Here is a 23537-nt window from a genome sequence, read left to right as displayed (position 1 = left end):
CGTCTCCTGATCATCTCAGCCATGGAGGGGGGGGCGTTCATGGCCATGCAGGCACCATTTCACTCTAACGAGCTGAAACACTAACAAGCTGGCCAAACGAGACACTCGTTAAGTACGGCTGGCCGGCCAGTTAATGTCAGCCAGCTCCCTTCTCTCCTTTTCTTCATCACACAGTTCCCTCCCCTCCCTCCTGAGGAACCCCTGCAGGTTCCAAGGCGCTGAGGCCACAGTGCCATCCTCCTGGCCGGGAGACACCCACACAGCCAGATGCGCTAACACACGCAAGCTGGAGTCAGTGCTTATTACCAACATAAAACCGGTAAAGGGGACATTCATTGTCTTCACAGCTTTGGATCATTTTCACTGTGATGCTGACAAAACCATTTTCTGTGACTGATTTATATACAAGTCAAACAAAATAGTTTTTTAGGCCGACAACATACTGAATTCCGTCATGCTCTCCCGAGGGCTGCTACCACCACTCCCAACATGAATTCGGACTGATTTGGGATTTATTTGCTTTTAACAAGCCTCCTCGCAGACAACGCTGAATGAGAGAAGCTTCCTGAAACAGCTTTTAATCGGAAGGTAATTACGAACTGAGCATGTCAACAAGCAGAAATTGCAAGCGTGTAGAGAAGATTGTTGCTTCGTTTTCCAGGCTAAGTGAGAGGCCAATTGATTGCCATCCATGTGAGAACGTTCCCCTGGTTCCGAAGTGATTTTCCACTAATCTAATTAGGGTTCTGTGAAACTGATTCGATAGGGAACACCCAATGGGGTGAGATGGTGGACGAACGCGGGTCGGCACGGACTAAATGATCTGTGGAGTTTGTATCGTGCGCGACTCCCCTCTGCTGAGTGAATCTAATGAACACGGCATGCAATTAATGACATGGCTGGTTACGGAACAGCGTCCGCAGGCAGCTGAGGCTTCTCTCCTAGCCCTCCGGCTGCAGATTCCCGGGACTGCTGAAAAGTTCCATCGGACGTTCCCTGATGCTTTTTACCAAAAATGTGTGAATACAGGCCTTTAATCCACAGATTAACAGCACCGTGGTCTCTGACAGCAAGGCCGCAGGGAAGATGGACCCATCTGTGGGTAATTTCTGTCCCTGTTGGGCAGCCGTCTCCATCCGGATTAGTGGCTGCATGCCCCCCTCGCTCTACCAGAAACAGGCACCTGCTCATTTATTCCAGTGCATCAATGTCTCTTTAGAGCGCAAACGCCGACCGGCTGTGTCTCGATTCGGCACTGGATCCTTTGTGATCCACCAGCGGGCCGGATCCGGAGTCGGACCGGCTAGGTCTATTTTCAGCCCTCTGGAGTTTCGCTCGAGAGTCACATGATTGCTCGGCAAACGTTTGAATGACGGCTTCGTGTTCTTTTGTCCCCTGTGTTCTTTAGGCAAGAGGTCTTTTTTTAATTCCTCCCGACTGGGAGAGAAGTACCCGCTTCACAAGCAGCCTGCACTGTGTGGGGCTAATTTAGTACGAAAATAGAACTAAAGAGAATCTCGACACGGGTCTTGTACTCCAGTAGATGAGTAATCTGCGAGCGGCTTGCATATTATTCTGCCAGAGAGCGGCCTAATGCACACCATCGTGGGAATAAAGCAAACTGCCAGTACAGCCGAGTCTTTCATAACCCTTTATGTACCCACAGGAGTGCATCTTGTTACAAACACCACAGGCTCGACAAGAGCTCATATACGATTTTAATTAATATGTTTAAACCTGAGGGAGAATACAATTGGTCCGAATGACTCGTCTGAGCACCGGTATCAGTGAGCTGCTGTATTTGTTTTTTTTATTATGATTGTAGCTATGCTAACATAGATTACAGTGCTAGTTTAAAAAGTTAATTTCTTGATGATCGAGAGTGGCCATCAGTAACAGGCAGGCTGAAACATCTGAAGCTTTTTACCTGTGGATTATGAGGTAATTCCTTTGCGAGGGGCTACAGAGCATGTCAGAGCCCCTGGGCCGGCCTGGGCCAGCAGCGGGGCGCTTCGCAGGACAAACGAGGGATGGCGATGGAGATGGTAGTCATGGAGATGATGGGGGTGACCGTGATGGATGGGCAGCGGACACAGAAGAGCCATGGCGATTGTCCGGGCAGGCACTGGGGGTAAATAAAGCACGGGCAGAATTATATGACATGAAGAGAGGAACGCAGTGTCACGTGACCCATATCGGCAGACAGCGCTGTAACACGCTGCGTGCCTGATCAGGCCGTCTTCCCTTCCGTGTGTGTATCTGTGTACCGGTGCCTGTTCTGTCCCTGGTTATTTCGAGGGAAACCCGGCACGCTATGCAGCGGCTACCAGGGACACGCCGTCCGTCTGAAACATCACAGCATGTGAGTCTCAGCACAAAGAGGAAAGAAGGTCACTGAAAGCCTGGAAGCCAGGAGCCCCCTCCCTCGCCCACACACACACACATATCCCCCCCCCCCCCGCCCCGGATGCTGACAATGACAACACAGCAGGGCTGCATTTTTCCACAGTGCTGCATGGTGTGTGGATGAAGAGGAAGGCTGGGGCAGGAGGAAACGGTGACTTCCAGCAAGCGCGAAGCAGACCTGTCTGTGTATCTGTACACGGGTGAGAGTGTGTGTCTCCCTCTGTATCTGTGAGTGTTAATCACAGCCACACACACCCCCCGACATGCAGCAGAGGGCCTTGAGTAAGGGCAGACAGGGCGCAGAGTGTCACGGACGGCAGGCGGCGCACCCTCACTGACCTCCCGACCAGCAGGAACTCCCCCACCAGGTTCTGGCGCCTCATGGCCATCAGGATTCCGCGCACCGTCATGCCCTCGCAGAAGCAGGCCACCACACGTGCCTTCGGCAGGTGGCCGCGCAGCTTCAGCAGCAGCCGGTCAAAGTTCTGCTCGCCTGCGTTGCTGTAGATCTTGTCCGAGTGGGCGATGCAGATGCCCTCCTTGGCCGCCATGTCTTTGAAGGCCTCCATGCCGCTCTCGCCATAGTTCCCTGGGAGGGGGGGTTTGGGGGGAGCGCAGAGAGGCACAGTGTGGGCGAGTTAGCGGCACATCACGAGGAGGAGGAGGAGGAGGAGGAAGAGAACACCCACCACCAGGCAGGCGAAGGGATGTGAGACGTCCTCACCCTTTCAGTCTACTCGATGCCTCACAGAGCAAAACAATAGCCAGTCTGATTTCAGCTCCGGCCAGCGGCAGGCCGGACGCACCACAAAAACACAGATAGATGATCAGGTGTTTCTGTTTAGCACACATTTGCAAAATCCTGAGAACCCCCCCCCCAGGCCGGCAAAGCATCACCAAGGAAATTCCCTTTATTTGCATAAAATCCAGGTCACCCATTTTCTGTGGGGACACATTCCTTGGGGTCCCACTAAAACTGCAGAAAACTTCTTCATGGAATCTGCTTGCATGCACCTGCATGATGGTAACAAGCTCTAACTAGAACCCCAAGGGCTTTTCATGGGTTACAGTTTACCTGGTGATCTGAATTGGCTCTGGTTACACGTCCTACACCATCATAACCCCACCTGCCTTAGAGAAGATTTTCCAATGCTGGCACATGGCTGCTTGTGCACAGCAGGGGTAAGATAGCCAGCTAGGTCACGACTAGCAATGTAATCTCAGCAATTGCTAAAGGAATCCTCAGCACTGGGCAGGCACAGTATTCCAACAGCAGCCAACATGGAATTTGCTGGCTCTCTGAACAGAAATGAGGTGAGCATCAGTAAAAGGCGTCAAGGCTGAACGAAAATAACTTTGCAGCCCATTTTTCTCATTTGAAGCTCCTCCTCAGACACATCCATTCAAAGCATGTCCATCTGTAAAGCACGAACATGTGAATGAGCTCTTGCGCTCTATCCTGCAGCGCATGTACGTCTAGCTTACGGTTTGGTTGCTAAAATTTGTGTCTGCAGTTTTCCCACAATGCACCGGCGAGACTCGACACTACACAAACACAGACAGCAGTCTGTGCATACTAATAGCTCTGGTCATCACTGGGAGCCGCTCAGGTTCTGCAGGAGTTCTATCTGCTCCTCTGCTCTCCTTGGCGTCTTTGGCACCATCGCCGTCTCCATGGTTCATATTCGTTTTGGTTTTTGTGCTCACAGTTATCATTTCCCGAGTTGGCAGTGTCGCAAGCGCCTTTCAGCTGCAGTCTCTCAAACTTGCCATCAGGCCCGTACTAAACGTGGGCCTTTAATTTATTAATGAGTGCAAAATAGGATTAGAGATCACTGATGCTCTGGGTTTATTCACAAAGACATTTCAGTCCATAACCGGGGGTGCAGGACAAGAGCGTCGATATTCTCAATATGTAACTGACTGTTTTTTTTCCCTTTGACTTCATTTCAGCAAAGATAAATTCATCCGGACTCTCCGCTAATCGTCCTTTTAAAACTGTTGCTTTCACTGGTTTCGGTCACGTAGCGCGAAAACAGCCTCACAGACTGAATTCAATTTCACATCCAGACAGAAAGTTTGTTTAACCTACATAACAAGGCCTAAGAAATTAACTCTGCAGAGAGCAGCACTTCAATCGATATTAGAGAGAAATGACATCCTGCAGTGTTTGCAAATTCAAACATATCCTGTGAATGATAATCATCAGCCCACAGAATATTTTCTGGGACTATATAAGCCACAATATTGAATATAACTCCTAAACTATGTTTGACGCAAATGTGGAAGTGAAATTCAAGAAAAAAAGCCAATGAATTCTGTCATTCTGTCAGTGGGTTGCGGACTAGACTGTGATCAGAATGACACAATCAGAGTTGTTTGGAGGCCAGAGGGACTGGGATTTAGCTACCTGTCACATGAGAGCTAAATTGAATGTCAATATACCCTGTATCTCCCTCCCTTCTGCCCTGGAAAGGTGCTAAACCTCAGTATCAGGATAAAAGAAAGCACACTTTGTTACTTGGGACATTCAAGCTAGTTACTAATAGCGTAACTGTAGTCAATGTGCAGCCCAGTGGGGAGGGGTGGTGATAAACTCCGGTCGGTGTACGGCCCAGTGGGGAGGGGTGGTGATAAACTCCAGTCGGTGTACGGTCCAGTGGGGAGGGGTGGTGATAAACTCCAGTCGGTGTACGGTCCAGTGGGGAGGGGTGATTATAAACTCCAGTCGGTGTACGGTCCAGTGGGGAGGGGTGGTGATAAACTCCAGTCGGTGTACGGTCCAGTGGGGAGGGGTGATTATAAACTCCAGTCGGTGTACGGTCCAGTAGGGAGGGGTGATGATAAACTCGGGTCGGTGTACGGTCCAGTGGGGAGGGGTGGTGATAAACTCCGGTCGGTGTACGGTCCAGTGGGGAGGGGTGGTGATAAACTCCGGTCGGTGTACGGTCCAGTGGGGAGGGGTGGTGATAAACTCCTGTCGGTGTACGGTCCAGTGGGGAGGGGTGGTGATAAACTCCTGTCGGTGTACGGTCCAGTGGGGAGGGGTGGTGATAAACTCCGGTCGGTGTACGGTCCAGTGGGGAGGGGTGGTGATAAACTCCAGTCGGTGTACGGTCCAGTGGGGAGGGGTGGTGATAAACTCCGGTCGGTGTACGGTCCAGTGGGGAGGGGTGGTGATAAACTCCTGTCGGTGTACGGTCCAGTGGGGAGGGGTGGTGATAAACTCCTGTCGGTGTACGGTCCAGTGGGGAGGGGTGGTGATAAACTCCGGTCGGTGTACGGTCCAGTGGGGAGGGGTGGTGATAAACTCCGGTCGGTGTACGGTCCAGTGGGGAGGGGTGGTGATAAACTCCGGTCGGTGTACGGTCCAGTGGGGAGGGGTGGTGATAAACTCCGGTCGGTGTACGGCCCAGTGGGGAGGGGTGGTGATAAACTCCGGTCGGTGTACGGCCCAGTGGGGAGGGGTGGTGATAAACTCCGGTCGGTGTACGGCCCAGTGGGGAGGGGTGGTGATAAACTCCGGTCGGTGTACGGCCCAGTGGGGAGGGGTGGTGATAAACTCCGGTCGGTGTACGGCCCAGTGGGGAGGGGTGGTGATAAACTCGGGTCGGTGTACGGTCCAGTGGGGAGGGGTGGTGATAAACTCGGGTCGGTGTACGGCCCAGTGGGGAGGGGTGGTGATAAACTCGGGTCGGTGTACGGCCCAGTGGGGAGGGGTGGTGATAAACTCCGGTCGGTGTACGGCCCAGTGGGGAGGGGTGGTGATAAACTCGGGTCGGTGTACGGCCCAGTGGGGAGGGGTGGTGATAAACTCCGGTCGGTGTACGGCCCAGTGGGGAGGGGTGGTGATAAACTCCGGTCGGTGTACGGCCCAGTGGGGAGGGGTGGTGATAAACTCCGGTCGGTGTACGGTCCAGTGGGGAGGGGTGGTGATAAACTCCGGTCGGTGTACGGTCCAGTGGGGAGGGGTGGTGATAAACTCCGGTCGGTGTACGGCCCAGTGGGGAGGGGTGGTGATAAACTCCGGTCGGTGTACGGCCCAGTGGGGAGGGGTGGTGATAAACTCCGGTCGGTGTACGGTCCAGTGGGGAGGGGTGGTGATAAACTCCGGTCGGTGTACGGTCCAGTGGGGAGGGGTGGTGATAAACTCCGGTCGGTGTACGGCCCAGTGGGGAGGGGTGGTGATAAACTCCGGTCGGTGTACGGTCCAGTGGGGAGGGGTGGTGATAAACTCCGGTCGGTGTACGGCCCAGTGGGGAGGGGTGGTGATAAACTCGGGTCGGTGTACGGTCCAGTGGGGAGGGGTGGTGATAAACTCCGGTCGGTGTACGGCCCAGTGGGGAGGGGTGGTGATAAACTCCGGTCGGTGTACGGCCCAGTGGGGAGGGGTGGTGATAAACTCGGGTCGGTGTACGGCCCAGTGGGGAGGGGTGGTGATAAACTCCGGTCGGTGTACGGCCCAGTGGGGAGGGGTGGTGATAAACTCCGGTCGGTGTACGGCCCAGTGGGGAGGGGTGGTGATAAACTCCGGTCGGTGTACGGCCCAGTGGGGAGGGGTGGTGATAAACTCCGGTCGGTGTACGGCCCAGTGGGGAGGGGTGGTGATAAACTCCGGTCGGTGTACGGCCCAGTGGGGAGGGGTGGTGATAAACTCCGGTCGGTGTACGGTCCAGTGGGGAGGGGTGGTGATAAACTCCGGTCGGTGTACGGTCCAGTGGGGAGGGGTGGTGATAAACTCCGGTCGGTGTACGGTCCAGTGGGGAGGGGTGGTGATAAACTCCGGTCGGTGTACGGTCCAGTGGGGAGGGGTGGTGATAAACTCGGGTCGGTGTACGGTCCAGTGGGGAGGGGTGGTGATAAACTCGGGTCGGTGTACGGCCCAGTGGGGAGGGGTGGTGATAAACTCGGGTCGGTGTACGGTCCAGTGGGGAGGGGTGGTGATAAACTCGGGTCGGTGTACGGTCCAGTGGGGAGGGGTGGTGATAAACTCCGGTCGGTGTACGGTCCAGTGGGGAGGGGTGGTGATAAACTCCGGTCGGTGTACGGTCCAGTGGGGAGGGGTGGTGATAAACTCCGGTCGGTGTACGGCCCAGTGGGGAGGGGTGGTGATAAACTCCGGTCGGTGTACGGTCCAGTGGGGAGGGGTGGTGATAAACTCCGGTCGGTGTACGGTCCAGTGGGGAGGGGTGGTGATAAACTCCGGTCGGTGTACGGTCCAGTGGGGAGGAAGTGCAAGTCCACTAGTGTGCACACCAGACCTAAGCACCTGTTAAGGTTTGCACATGTTAACGTGCCCCAGGGGACTGACCCGCTTCTGATTTACCTGCATTTACCAAACACACACCCCAAGCCCCTGCTTTTTTGCTTGCTTCACCTCACTCAGATTTTCCTTGTCATTCTGCCATTTCACACTGGGTCCCTCCAAAGTCCTCTGCTATCTGAACGATAAGCGGCTGGTTTCTGTGGTTCTGGCTCTGGAGCCAGAGGTGCAACGGGGCTGGCCAAGCAAGCTGGAGCGACGCATTCACTGCGTCAGCTTAAGGAGTCGGGCCCCGGACGAGGTCGCATTTACCAGCTATGTGCAAAAGTCCTGTAATTAGTCTCACTGTGAGATGAGGCGGTGGCAGATGGCAGACACCCCCCCCAGTTCCGGCTCCATCTCCATCTCCCCTCCCCCCGCAGAAAAGGACGCTTCCCTGGAACGGTCATAAAAGTGCCCAGCGTCGGCCTGCTGGCCCCACGTCTAACGGGCCGACCGCGTAGCGGAAACAGCAACGTGCCGTCATGTGCCGGCTGACAGATCCACTCTGCCCGACCGGTCCCTGTCTCTGTGCCCATGCCCACTGCTCCATTGACAGGAGAACAGCGTGGGTGTGGGAAGAACCAGGCCGGAGGTAACGGTATGAAACAGCATAAGCGAGGAAGCGGAAAGAGGCACCTCAGAAACAGCCTCCCACAATGCCTTCACTCGCCACAGAAAGGAAGCTAACTACGTTTCCCATGTATCAATGGGGCACTTCATTTGGAACTTTCCAGAGTAACATTTATACAGATTCCCCCACCACAGCGGTACTGAGGTGAACATAAAGGCTGCACCTCACTTCCATAACCTCTCAACACAGAAGCAAAGGTGTTGCGGAAATGTCTCTGTGGTATGATTTCTGTTTGCTCTCGTTGGTAATTACCAGAATGAAAATGGGGCCATAGAACTTTCCGGTGCCATTTATAGAGAAACAAACAATAAAAGGTCAGGTTGGAGGCAAATTCAACCCTCCTGTTTTGGCTGCTATGGTAGTAAAGCCATTACCTCAGGCCTCACACTACTGCGTGCCACTCTGGATAATCGTGTTGTGCTATTGCTCACCAAGATGTAGATTCAAGGGCACTTTGGGTTATAGGAAGTACCAGTACCAGTACATCAATTCTCAAACCTAGACACATAGCCCACCTGACCTGTCACACACAGACACAGTCATCACATTTTCAAATTGGTTTATCCAGTCCGGGTCATGGTGGAATTAAGCCTGTCCCAGGAAACACAGGAAGCACAGGGAAGGCTGTGCTGAACTCACTGCTCCCTCGTTACAGGGCAACTAAGGCGGTATGCTAAGGCCCAAGTAGCAGGCTGTAAAAAAGCAGCCTGTTTGCACCATGTCTCTGCCATATTACCACCAGTATCCCACAAGCCTCGGAACCCTACAAAAAGGGCCACCATGTGCGCTGCCCAAGGCAGGAAGCCCAGCAACCAGCCAAATTACCTACTCCATCAAACGGATGAGAGCCCCCCCCCCCAACAAGACCTAGAGATATGCATTCCTGCAAGGGGGAGGGGCTGATCTCTGTTACATAGACAAATTCGGACTAAATACAGCCAATCGGTGCAAGCCGCCCCATCATTAAGGGGAGTGATGACAGCGGTAATGTGAAAGGCCTCGGTGAGCGACCTGCTTTTCAGACGGTGGATGGGGGTGCCGGGTGTTACGTACGGCGAGCTGCTCCGAACCGGGAACTGCCTCCTAGGGCCATGAGTCACAGGCATGAGTCAATCTGGGAGATACTGGCCCATCTGCAAGCCGACCAATTAGGCGTGAGTACAGGGGGCACAGGGCCACTGGGTCTGCAATCCGCACCGCACCAGAGCCATTATCCCGTAATCTTCCTTATATCCCAGTATCCATCCATCCTCTAACCACTTATCTGGCGAGGGTCATGTATATGCCACTGTATTTCCTGTAATCCTGTATTTTTCCTGTAATCTTCGCTTTCCCCTTATCCTCCTCGTGTCTCTCTCATCTCTGTTAAACAGGTGAATTTTCTACAATTCCAGTGTTTTCTCTTGGGTTACCTGCATCTTCTCCATAATTCCATGGGTTACTTGTTTCTTCCCTGTAATCCCTGTGGGCTCCCTGTGTCTTCCCTGTAATCCCTGTGGGCTCCCTGTGTTTTCCCTGTAATCCCTGTGGGCTCCCTGTGTCTTCCCTGTAATCCCTGTGGGTTCCCTGTGTCTTCCCTGTAATCCCTGTGGGTTCCCTGTGTCTTCCCTGTAATCCCTGTGGGCTCCCTGTGTCTTCCCTGTAATCCCTGTGGGCTCACTGTGTCTTCCCTGTAATCCCTGTGGGCTCCCTGTGTCTTCCCTGTAATCCCTGTGGGCTCCCTATGTCTTCCCTGTAATCCCTGTGGGTTCCCTGTGTCTTCCCTGTAATCCCTGTGGGTTCCCTGTGTCTTCTCTATAATACTTGTGGGCTCCATGTGTCTTCCCTGTAATCCATGTGGGCTCCCTGTGTCTTCCTTGTGTGTTACTAGTTTCTTCCCCATAATCCCTGTGGGCTCCCTGTGTCTTCTCTATAATACTTGTGGGTTCCCTGTGTCTTCCCCATAATCTTGGTGGGATATTTGTGTCTTCCTCGTAATCCCTGTGTTTTACCCATAATCCCTGTGTCTTCCCTATAATGCCAATTCTTCCTGCAATCTGGCCAGCCAACCACACTACATAGCATACAAACACAAATTACGTTTGAATGTTTTGACAGAGATGAAGAGTTTACAATTGAAGAATAAACACCACAAGGTGGTCACCAGAAGCAGATAACCTCACACACAAATATAGACAGATATCCCATCTCTCTGCCTATACTCAGTACTCTCTGATAATAGGTCTGTGTGTAGCCATGCACAGCTACTCTTGGCTAGGGCCTGGCAGATTCTAGCCCCAGTGATTCATCACTTTCAAACGTAATTTCCGAGGTTGTGCCGGACTTGCCTATCTGTGCCGAATGCCCCGCCTTCCATGTCACTGTTGCAATTTCCAAATTGAGACCATTTGATTCATGATGGTGTTCATGCTCTCAGCTGTCACCTCAACTCATCTCACCACAGCCAAAGGTGGGGTTTCATTTACATTCAGGAAAGTCAACAAAACATAACAGCAGATACCAGGGGCTATTCCACAAAGCAGGATTTCTCAGTTAGCTTGATAACTTAAGCCAAAACTGTCCAATAGTAAGAGAGGTATGTGACCTTCCTATTGAACGGTCCTTACATTTGCCTTAGGTTATCTGGCTAATGAAGAAATCGTGGGTCATTTTTGGGTTAGCAAGATAACTTGTCAGATTTAAGGTAGTCTGAACTAAATGTATGTGAACAAAGATAAATTTTATTTAAACTGGGGTACCTTAAATCTAACATGTTATCTAGCTAACCAACAAATCTTGCTTTGTGGTACAGGCCCCAGAGAGAGCATTTCAAAATATAGAGTCAAGACCCAGACACGGCCTGTTCCTCTGACCATCTATCAGTGGCAATATCAACATGCAAAAGTTCCCTAAGTATCTGTAAGTGCCCACACCAAGCTGTAAAGGTGTCTCCAGCCACAAGGTCACCTGCTCCAGACATACGCTGTGTCTGTTAATGACCTGGAGAACATGGATCTGTCACTGGGCCAAATCCCGCTGCGAAAGCTGCATCTTCAGGCTGCGTCCTGTGGAAACTGTTGCTAAAAGCAAACAGTGTCACTCTCCACTTCGAATAATGGGTCACGCAAGCTCACCACTTGAAGTTCTTCGCAAATGTGATTAAGAAACACACACAGATGCCCACTGGCAACGCGGGGATTTTTAGCGAGCCGTTAAAGGTCGTTTTAAGGCACAGGATGATTTACCTAAAAAGCAACACATTTACACGACGATTACTCAAAAAGCAAGATATAAAGATTTGCTGTGACGAATGGCTTGGTGTGTAGGGATGATATGAGCTCTAGGGTTAGAAGGAATGTGACATGGGTGAAATATAGGACAGAAAACTGAGGAACAGAAACAGGAAATGATACAGGAAATGATACAGGAAATGAAAAATAAGACAGCAGGACAAGAAGGGCTGATATGGGTACAGGGACAAACATTAAATCCAGCAGGAATGATACAGATACAGAGAAATGTGACTCTGCTGATTCAAAAGGCATGAAGTAGAGAGAGGGGGATTTAAGAAGGAGGAACACTGACCTTCCCAAACCCTTGTGTAACCAGCTATGATAAAAACTGATCAGTATTTTGGGCAATGGAGCTATGAATCGGGCCTTCTTCAAGAACAGCTCCACCAGGGACTCTCAAGACAACTGGCACACGGATTTGAGTCTTCAGCCAACGATTTAATCGAGCCTGTGGCATTAGTATTCATCGTAACTTACCAACCTAATATCGAGTTTTGTCGATGCAGAAAAGGCCAGACAGATAATGATACACCAATGTAGTGGATAATGAGACCATGATGCATTATGGGAAAGATGCAAATAGGCAGGCAAAGCTACAAAGTGTAATATACCGCGAAGGCCAAGAAGAGGGAAATTCAGGACAGGGGGCAATTCGCCGCCAATTGCTCAGAATTTCGATCTCCCGCGGTGCCGATCATCAATCTTGCCATTTACCTGTATGTTTCCCATGGTAACAGAGTGCGAGCACCATTAATCTCGCGGAGAGGACACGCATGGACTCACCCTGGTGCAGCCCCATCCTGCTCAGATCATGAACCACAGCCTATCACATCAGCTGAGATGCAGGGATGAGGGATCTCATAGTGCACGTGAGCACGGGGAGTCTGGAGGCCTGCATGAGTAAAGTCACAGCTACCAAGCAAACCATGTTACTCAGCTACATGAGAATGAGATGGAGCCAACAGCCAAAAGCTTGTGCCTTTAAGGACTAGGATGGGCTCTGCTGTTGAACCCTTATCAAAATGGCTTCAGTAATAACATGTGGTGGTATCTGCCTGCTATTCCAGACAAAACCATCTGCTAACTGCAAAGAAATTATGAGTAGATAGTCGGAGGTGTCATGGAAACCCTCTGTCTATGGTGAGAGAGACCTGCAGAGCCAGATTATCTCACTGACACCTTCACCCGTGTTAGCATAGCATAATTATTGTGTCGTTTCTCCAACTGACATTATTAACTGCAAGGAAAACTCATCCCCACACCCTTCAGGAAATCTAGAATAACACAGACAGGCCCCCATCGGCGCGGCTCTAACACAACAGCGTCAGGCTGTGGGTCTCATCCTGCACTCCTACTGCCCAACTGAGCTGACTGCAACAAACACAGATCTGAGCTCAGATTGGTGATTCACGTGTGCAAAATGCATCCAGATGAAAAACCCTCATCACCTAAATCCCTGATTACCTACACTTTGTATTTCAGATCTAGCCCCCAAACAGATTATTTAAAATCAGAGTAACCCAACACCCACAACGTCTAGTTATCACAGATTATTTAATGCACTTTGAACCCCAGTTCAAAGATATGAAAGACAGCAGCGGGAAACATTTACAGCCTTCGACTGGACAGATTGGTCAGACTGGTCCCTGCCCAGTCCCCCGTGGGCACACCGCTGTGTGAATGATTACTGGATGTCACACAGTACAGTGAGACCTACCATACGAAGACTGCACCGAGGTCACCGGCAAAGACCCACAAAAGCAGCTGTCATCCTGAGCAAAACAGAGTAATGCTTTCAGCCCAGGGTTTTGTGGTGGGTGTAGACTGTCTTTTACCCTGGCATGAGGTGCACACACAGGATTATTATACATCCTCACCATAATCCGCCACAGATGAGTAACTGCTCAGGAAAGACCAAATGTTCCGATGCACTGGTTATGTAAACGATCCACTGGTTGAATGTAACCTCTCTTATTGAATTCATTAATCTGAAGGGAGTGATATGAATCACAAACAAATGTGTTTAGCAATCTTGCGGAGGGACCTTTCAGTGGATCACATCTCCTGAACAAATATCCGCAGACTGTGTTAAGAGCGTCAGGGAAGACGAGGATGCGCAGAACTCATTCCTGACGCTGAGCACAGCAGCATAGCTGCCCCCCCCCCCCCCATGTCTGACATGACCTGCCTGTGATCACTGATCTGACCCGACAGACGCGTGATTTATACATGAGGGCAGCTTGTATCGCTTTTTAAAAGCTGCCACCTGCCCCCTTTCCCCCCGATTCCTGAATCCAAGTCGCCTCGCAGCTCAGGAACGCCACACAGCTGGAGCCATAATCGGAGCGGCGTTCCAGATGAAACGCAAATGAGGTGTTAAGGCTTTGCATATTTTATCAGTACAGTAGTGACCTTTTCTTCCTCCAATGGGGCAACACGTCCTGCTGTGTCCTGAGCACCACACTGAATTACAGCCGTCAGTTATAACTGCTGTGAAAATGAAAACTTAGTGGGCATCAGTGTGGCACAGAGAGACACCGAGCAGGCTAATTTCTGGAGAATTAGGCCATTATGCACACTTATGGGCAGCCCATTCACAGTAAACAGCTTTTACATGAATGGATTGCAAGTTTACAGGAGAAGCGACTTTGACTCCTGTCCATGACTCAGCAGACTGTGACACGTCCTGTCTGTGTTTCATCAGAACAAAAGGTCAAACCCACCACCCATAATTGTACCCAAATCACTCACTGGATACAGAAGCTTATGTTTCTGCGCTCGGAAGCTGGGCATACAGACCCCGATTAGGAGAAATAAACTCCTACACTTCTATCCTAAAACTGCCACTGACAGCAGTTATTTCGGATCAAAATGTCCAGAGTGGTTCTGGTTCCTGCGAAAGATTACAGGCTGATTACAGGGCAGCAGGCGGCAGTTCGTGATACCGGCCCGACCTTTGCCCTCCGCAGCTCGGGGGGGGGTCAGACTGGCAAGCTGCTTCTGAACAGTTTGAGACCTGGAAGCTGCTCAGCGGAGGGGGTGGGAGAGCGGCTGTACCTGCCGTCCCGTCTCTGAGGGGGGGGGGAGAGCGGCTGTACCTGCCGTCCCGTCTCTGAGGGGGGGGGAGAGCGACTGTACCTGCCGTCCCGTCTCTGAGGGGGGGGGAGAGCGGCTGTATCTGCCGTCCCGTCTCTGAGGGGGGGGGAGAGCGACTGTACCTGCCGTCCCGTCTCTGAGGGGGGGGGGAGAGCGGCTGTACCTGCCGTCCCGGCTCTGAGGGGGGGGGAGAGCGGCTGTACCTGCCGTCCCGTCTCTGAGGGGGGGGGGGAGAGCGGCTGTACCTGCCGTCCCGTCTCTGAGGGGGGGGGAGAGCGGCTGTACCTGCCGTCCCGTCTCTGAGGGGGGGGTGAGCGGCTGTACCTGCCGTCCCGTCTCTGAGGGTGGGGGTGAGCGGCTGCACCTGCCGTCCCGTCTCTGAGGGGGGGGGGAGAGCGGCTGTACCTGCCGTCCCGTCTCTGAGGGGGGGGGGAGAGCGGCTGCACCTGCCGTCCCGTCTCTGAGGGTGGGGGTGAGCGGCTGCACCTGCCGTCCCGTCTCTGAGGGGGGGGGTGAGCGGCTGTACCTGCCGTCCCGTCTCTGAGGGGGGGGGGAGAGCGGCTGTACCTGCCGTCCCGGCTCTGAGGGGGGGGGGAGAGCGGCTGTACCTGCCGTCCCGTCTCTGAGGGGGGGGGGAGAGCGGCTGTACCTGCCGTCCCGTCTCTGAGGGGGGGGGGAGAGCGGCTGTACCTGCCGTCCCATCTCTGAGGGGGGGGGGTGAGCGGCTGTACCTGCCGTCCCGTCTCTGAGGGGGGGGGTGAGCGGCTGTACCTGCCGTCCCGTCTCTGAGGGGGGGGGTGAGCGGCTGTACCTGCCGTCCCGGCTCTGAGGGGGGGGTGAGCGGCTGTACCTGCCGTCCCGTCTCTGAGGGGGGGGGTGAGCGGCTGTACCTGCCGTCCCGTCTCTGAGGGGGGGGGTGAGCGGCTGTACCTGCCGTCCCGTCTCTGAGGGGGGGGGTGAGCGGCTGTACCTGCCGTCCCGTCTCTGAGGGGGGGGGTGAGCGGCTGTACCTGCCGTCCCGTCTCTGCCTCCCAGAGCCCTCATTTAGATCGAAATGTGGCCGATGGTGACTTAACAGATTTTTGCCCACATCCTCTGTTCTTTAAAGTGCTAGCATTCATCTTCATTAGCCGAAAGCGCTCCTGTCCGTCAGGGGGACGTGCCCGTCCACATCCTGCCTTATGTCCGTATTGAAGCAGACAGGCAGAACATGAAGTTAGATTCTTTGGGGAGTGCCTGTGCTTCAGCTCAGTGGGGGACAGAAATGGGAATGAAGGTATCAAACAGCAGAGCCCTGGTCATTCACAAAGTTTCTCACCTAATTTTGTATTTTATCCACTACAAATCTTTTCTACACAAAGTATCGGTCGGTCAAAAAGCTATATCAGTATATAATCCTCCTTACACCCAATCCTTCATACTCCTCTTTCTCCATGCTCCCCATTCCCCCACTCCTCGCCCCCTATACTGCCCATTCCCCAAACTCCCCAGCCCCACACCCCCCACTCCGCAAAGTCCCCTTTCCTCACACTCCTCATTCCCAAAACTCCTCTTTCCCCAAATCCCCATACTCCCCACCCCCCATACTCCCTATCACCATACTTCAATTCTCCATACTTCCCATCCCCCATACTCCCCAATTCCCATATTTTGGATACTCCCCATTCCCTGTACTCCCCATCTCCCATACTCCCCATTCCCCAAACTCCCTGTAATCCATACTCCCATGGTACTTTTTTAATGTGCAGCAAGTTGGGATAATTAGTACTAGTTGGAACATCTCCCTGAAGAGCACAGTGCAGCTAATTTAAAGGCAGACAGGGATGAATCCCACGCATAAGTTAGTAATACATGAAGTATCCAAGATCACTTCACACTGCATTTACCCTTGAGACAAACCACGCTAGAATATTCTGGAATGTGTTAAAATGTACCAGAATGTGCTGGAACATTTGAGGCCCTTTTCATTTCAGGACTGATGCCTGAAACAGCCAATGGGGACAGCAGGAGAAAGCTGAAGGTCCCTGCCCACTCTCTGAAGGTCACATGCTCTGTGACTCAGACACGCCCCCCCCCCCCCCACACACACACACACACACACACTCTGTGCCTGCAGGTGCCCATCAGGACCCCCCCCCCGACCCCAGCCCTCGCTCTGGATCAGAGGAAGCACACACTGTGAAGCAGGATCCAGATGTGCCGACCGGCCTGATGCTGCACAGTCACACCTGCAAGTATCATATCTCTGCTTCTCCTTTTTATTCAACATCCTGGGTATTTATAACCAGCCTGGAAAGGCCTTAAAACTGGAGATCAAGGCACATGGACAAGTGTGTTTAGGTAACTGCACCTTAAACAGAGAACAGCTGCTCAGTACTTTTATTTAGTCAGCATAAATAATCTTAACCAGGGCACTCCCCCACCTGGACCTAAGCTGCCTGGGATTGGCTCTAGGCCCCCCCACAACCTAGAATACGAAGCTGCAACTTAACTGGATGGATGCTTGACATCATGGTCATTTTCAGACTGCTTTTATGTTTTATGCTAGTTCCATTCATTTCTTTAGCTATTCTCTTCATTCGTTCTGTTTAGATTCAGCCCATCCTGTGGGTTCTGGGGCTGAAACGAAAGGCACCAATAGGATGGGAGTTCTAGAAATCAACCAGCTCCCCCCCACCCCCACCCATGTCTTCTTTAAGTAGGACTCCCCTAACCCCCTCTCCCAGACCTATTCTGAATGCCACCCCACTGAGGCTGGATTGTTGACAGAATAAGGGGCTATCAGACACTCGGACAGCCGACAGAAACCCTCCGTGCCGCATGGGGACACAGGCAGGGGGATTAGCAGCTAAAAAAAACAGAGGGTTCTATGAAGTTTGTAAATCTTCCAATGATATGTTATGGCTGTTTGTAGATAAACAGTTACAATGTTGCAAAAGCAGCAAATTTGTCAATTCTCCCCTGTTACTTATATCTGCCAATCAGGGACTCCTTCATATCGCTACTTTCCTCTGGCATGCGACGATGTAGCGATAAAAGTGCCTCACGGATCTTTATGTAAACTGTCGCCCATTGTTATTTCAAAATACACAACCTGCGGAAATAACCGAGCCAGTTTTACATTTTTAGCAGTTAATTAAAGGCTGTAATGTAATTTAGACTGAAAGACCAAACGGTGTATTAATGGCAGCGGCAGAGAGACTGCGGCTTTATTTAAGAAACGATCGTTTGAGTTTTAACACAGAAATGCCCTAAAATCACAGTCATTTTGGATGAGACCATTGTACCTCCTCCAGACAACTTAATGACCAATTCTCTTCAAAAGGATTAATCATCCTGGAACACTGTCATGCCATTATAACCCTTACCCCGAATACAGTCAAAATGGGGGGGAGAAAGTGGAGACATTTTTAGGTTCATTGCAGGAGGATATTTTTACTTTTCCTGGGAATTAATAATTAAATCAGAATATCAATCCTAGCAGGAGTAATCTCCTGTCTTGTTCTTTACTAGTCCTTTTTTGAGAACCTGGCACCATCTCAACGGTAATGGATGAGAAGAGCTACCATTGCCTCCTAAAGCATAATGGGTTAGCATATGAATTACAGGGCATTGTGGGATGCTGGAGGTCTAACCGGCTAACCAGTTAGCAGACATAGGCCCCAGACACACAGAAAAGCCCCTTAAAGCCATCCTGGGTGGTTGGAAGGTAGGAACTTACCTTCAGTGTGGATGGCTGAAACATAGCTCCAGTTGTAGCGCTTGACGATGTCGACCATGGCCCTGGCCTGGTCAGCGTCAGAGGGCACCACCCTCATGAAGTACTTGTACAGGGACTTGTCGCTGAGGTCCATGCTGGTGGCGGAGTAGGCGATCTGGGGGATGTTGAAGAGCTGCAGAAGGTTCTGCACCTGGATGGCTACTGAGCTGGACCCAGGCCCGATCACACCCACAATTGGTTTCTTGCCCCGTGTGGGAGTTGTGCTGCTCTCTGTACAGCGTACCAGGCCCTCCTCTTCCTCAGAGGACACCAGGGAGTCACGGATGAACTCAATGCTCTGCTCCAGGGCCACGGCAGAGTGCCAGCAGGAGTCGCGGATTTCACAGCCTAGCGTGATGTTGGGCAGGATCTTGTTGTCAGCGTTGATGCGGTCAAGAGTGTGCAGCATGGCCTCCACCCGCTGGATCCCGTACTGCTCTCTCACGGGCCCACACTTGCGCTCATGCACCTTGTCTGCCGGGGGCTGGTGGTGCACAGAGAATAGGGCCCCGATGATGATGTCCCCGGGGACGTGGGCCACCACCCGACGCTCGTTGGACTGGGCCCCCACCAGCATCCCAAACTCCTCCGACAACAAAAACGCCAGCAAAATCCAAACCATTTTGGGAATAAGTGCAGAAATGCCGTCCTTAAGTGCTGGGAGAGATCATAGCTGAGGTAGGGTGGCAAGACGTCTGGGGAAATATCTGTGAAGCCTTCTGTTCCACCGTAGGTACAGCAGAAAGCTCATTGGTCAGTCATTTCCACACCGTGAATACCAAAGTAACATCGTCTCCAAGGCAACGTCTTCTTGAAAAGATGTGGGTGATTGCTGAATGCATAACCTTGGATCAAAATACGAGAAAGGAATGTGTTAAACAACATGAATCCCTTCATAAGACAAACCACGGTCATAAACATCACAGTTCACGTCAGACAAGATCTGATGGTTGTTAAAGTTGCAGAATTCAGTTCAATGAGATATTAGCGTTTTCTTTTAGGCTACTGGCTTCACCATCACAATGCATGTCATTAAAGACATGGTCCATCTCCTATGGTCCACATGCCACCTGAACACAAGCATTATCCAGAGTAAACTTCAGTAAATAAGACAATTGAGACCACAAAGGTTACAATCATTGAGAGGTTGCAGTTTTGGATTAACATAACAGAGTTTATAAATCACCACTGCTCTGAAGTTGTCCTTAAGTTCAGCATAAACGTCACCAAAGATTACCTGTTCCACAAACTGCTCCCGAAACATTGGGACGTTTCATACTTCACATATAAGTCAGACATTTCTGAGAAATCAAATCGATTAAATGTCTTTTTTAAACGCTATGGTGAAGCCTGTATTTTTCTACCTTTTAGTAAGTCAAAAGCCCTCACTGATTATTTTTTTAAACATGCCTTCTGAAAAATTCATGAGTGCTATTAAATCATGCTGTAACCTTACAATTAAAACACTGGTTTCTCCTTTAATTAAACATATTGCGAAATAAGATAATTTGCCAGTTGCCATCCGTAATATTTTACGTCAATTTATTCAGCCAGTCTAAGTATTTACCCATTTATGTCGTCGGTCGGGCATAAGGCAAGTGCAAATTCCTTTTTAATGCGGACGCCTTCAAAACAGAAATTTCAAAACCCTGTACTTCACCCATGCAAGACTGATGTCTCGTTCTAGACAAAAAAAATACATAATAAGTGCTCCTGCTGGAAATTCACACCAAAATTTTGCCACCAATGTGACTGCTAATACATCGAAGGTGGAATAGAGAATAGGTGCAAACGGCAGGCTAGCTGTGGATCTACAAAGCGCTGCTGTCTCTGCTGCTGGACTAACAAATGCAAGTCTGGGGCGAACACATTACAAAGTGTTGGCTTGGTCTGCAGATTAAATGTCGTTCATAAGCGCAGTTTAAGATCGCATGGAGACGTAAAATGGTTACAAATTACTAGCGGTTACCCTTCGTCTTCATGGCAGACAGCAGCCGCTAAAATGCATTTGGCGTATCTTGTTATCAGTGTAGTACCACCGCTTGGGGCTGGTACGCAGAGTCCTCCAGCCGTCCGAAGCGCACGGAGATGAAGCATAAGCGCGGAGCCGCTCGGCCGGCGCGGCGCCCCCGGGAACTGGCCGCGGTGCTGAAGGAGCCGCACGCCGACGTTTACCTCGAAAACACCGCAGTGACGAGTTGTCTAACTTTTTCATCTTTATAAAATGCACCCAGGGTATCCGCAATCAGGCTCACGCATCGACATTAAAATATCAAAAAACGCAATAAGTTATTATGACAGCGTGTTAAAAAAAAAAAAAATCTATTACATATCCAGAAAAAAATCAACACAAACGACGACGATCTAATATCCCCGTCGATACTGGCTTGTGAATCTAAATCCAGAAAGAGGATTCACATATGAATCATTTTTATTTTAGACCCTCTCCTTGTACAGCTGGCATTAAAGTGAGAAATGCAGTCCGGGATGAGAAACACCGCAATCTACAGCAACGCATCTTACCTGTGATGCTTTTCATTCCCCTGCTCATAGTTACCAAGGCTTTTGCATAATGGACATTAAAAATCCTGGAGTTACGCTGGTCTTCAGCTGCCGTCCCTGTACCTGCCAGCCGCTCTTCATCCCGCAGTTTTCAGGCTAAATTCAGGCGGAGCGTTTAAACGCGCGGCGCATTTCCGAAACGGTGCGTCTCCGGCTAAAATGCATACCACCATGTTTAAATGATCAGTCTCTTGTTTTTTCCCAAGCGATGCTAAGGCGAATAGAAAGATTTCTCATACCCACACGTAATGTTTTTCTTGCGACCATCTGATGACTACGGATTCTTTTGCATTCTAGCAGAATATCCACGTTCCCGCTTCGTCGACAAGTTCCTCCGCATCGACTGCGAAAAGTTTCCTATTCATATAAAGGTTTCTATATGTATACAGGACATGTAAAAGCTCATATCTGTATCCTGGACACTGGCATGTGCTATTACAGCAAAAAGGGACGGGGAGGAGGTGAAGGACATCCATGTGGGTGGTCGCTCATCATTTTTGAAGCATGTTATCGTTTTTTTTTTGGTTCGCAACATGAAGATGAAGCACAGCCGCCCACTGCCGCCCCCTCAACACACACGCATGCTCGCACACACACACACCTGAACACAAACACTAAATCGCGTTTCAAAGATGGATAATTCAAGAGTACCACCTCGTGGACGCGCTTGGGGATGACGATGGCGGAAAATGCAACTTTAAGGCAAAGATCATTCATTGCGTTTGAAGGTTGCATTTTGATAGTCGATCACGATATCGACATCTTACGTCAGGCTTAAACCAAAATCATTAATGACTATAATAATAAAAGCATTTATTCAAACCTAAATTCCCACATAGATAACTAGCACATGTAACTTTTGGCATGATATTATCTTTTGTGAATCCCAGCAAAAACATGTAATGTCGCTAGTCATCGTTTCTATAACTCTCACTTAAATAACAGAAAAGACTGCAAATAATTCAAAGGAAGTCGTCAGGAAAAAATAAATAATCAAATCAAAACCAGCTGCTGTTTTGTTTCAAATGCACGTGAACCGTGTCTGCACATCAAATTTTACGCAATGTATATGAGTTCTACCATATCTGGAATATCTGAAACGTCATTAATTGGAATCATAATAGCCTACGTGATACAGAGAATAAATGTAACCACGTTCAGCTTTTAACGGAGTGCCGTAATAAGTCATTAATAAATACAAATAACCAGAAATATTTACCAAAATTAAATTTGCTTGAAATATAATGGAGTAACAGTCATAATTAGTTGCGAACAATTATTTTATTTTTTAATTATCAAATTACCATAACGGCTATATTTACAACGAAGACTAATAGAAACACTATTTATCTAGACAGATAAACTCTAAGGGTTTGAGTGTTTGCTGCAAAAGCGGCACACTGGTGATATCCACGGTAAACCCGCTGAATACCGACTTCCGACCCGCTGGTAAGAAATTCTCGAAGTTCTTGCAAGATACACACTTGCCAGTAGTTAAGTAGAATAATTCACTGTGGTCAGCATATTATACCTTTTGCCAAATAGACCAATATATACGATGTTTACAACAGTTGACAGTCATTGCAAGCTGCACCAAAACCTTCTTCTAATTTTTATAGGAAAGCAAAAAGTTGATTATTTGTAAAGGAGCTAATAATGATGGTTACGAAGAAGTATTTACATTCATTTCTAACAGTTGTAAAATATTCTATATTGCTACCGCCACCACTAGGCAGCTTTCCCGTTCGAATATACATTCAGGTTTGTATCCATTTTGTATTCAGTGGGGCAAAGAACTTAGGTTACATACCTCAATTGTAGGTGCAGGTCCGTGCATCCTGCATTATTATGTGGGAATCGTGTATATTCTGCAAAGACCTCCACCGTCCGAGCATCACGATTAATCCACTTTTTACCATGGCAACCGAAGCATCTCTCTCTCCCTCTCTCTCTCTCTCCCCCTCTCTCTCTCTCTATCGCTGCATCCGTCTCCCTGCGCCGCCATAGTCCGGGTCTATATGTATGAGTGTAAAGGTCAATTACTGTCGACACCCTAACCGGTCACCCGTGCCGGTTTAACGCTTGCTTATCTACACGTGGCTCTTCAACACTTTTCTGGAGGCATGTACTGAATGGGTGGGAGTATAGGGCAGATTACACAGGATCGACAAAAGGCATTTCGGACTAATCGTCTTGGATCACGCTGCCACCTGCACGTTGGATTAGGGGCCATTAAATGAGCGGGAGGACCGCAATCTGTGACACTCGTATCTAAAGCACTGTGCATTATCAGCAGCCAGCCATATATGTTTCTTTCCCTTTTGTCTTTGCTCGAATAAAACGCGATATAAAGACAAGTGTTGTAAATAATTATTGCAGAGTCAATAAAGAGATGCGAGGGACTTGCAAGATAACGTCTTTAAATCCAAAAGCCAAATGCATTTACAGCCAAACGAAAAGGAGACCTTTAAATTAATACTAGGGTGGAGGAATTGCGTTATGACT

The 23537-nt window shown here is 50.2% G+C and overlaps 1 protein-coding gene across 3 annotated transcripts in view; it reads right to left on the bottom strand.

The window, feature by feature from the left end:
• The window catches only part of grm5b (glutamate receptor, metabotropic 5b), a 56515-nt gene extending 33544 nt beyond the window's left edge, over window positions 1-22971 (bottom strand). The window contains exons 1-3 of one of the 3 annotated variants that reach the window (XM_023792687.2): window positions 22843-22971; window positions 18432-19315; window positions 2746-2995 (exon numbers count right to left, since the gene is read on the bottom strand). In XM_023792687.2, coding sequence (XP_023648455.1) covers window positions 2746-2995; window positions 18432-19092 — 911 coding nt within the window. In that variant the 5' untranslated portion in view covers window positions 19093-19315; window positions 22843-22971. Of the gene's footprint in view, window positions 1-2745; window positions 2996-18431; window positions 19316-20439; window positions 20482-20993; window positions 21586-22842 lie in introns of those variants that run through there. The other 2 variants (XM_023792685.2, XM_072701746.1) reach the window with 2 other exon arrangements.
• Between the last annotated feature and the right edge of the window lie 566 nt (window positions 22972-23537).

The sequence above is a fragment of the Paramormyrops kingsleyae genome, chromosome 17 (genome assembly GCF_048594095.1).
Source record: "Paramormyrops kingsleyae isolate MSU_618 chromosome 17, PKINGS_0.4, whole genome shotgun sequence".
Classification (NCBI taxonomy): Eukaryota; Metazoa; Chordata; class Actinopteri; order Osteoglossiformes; family Mormyridae; genus Paramormyrops; species Paramormyrops kingsleyae.
Note: the sequence above shows the minus strand (reverse complement) of the source record. Positions and strands in the feature narration are given on the sequence as shown.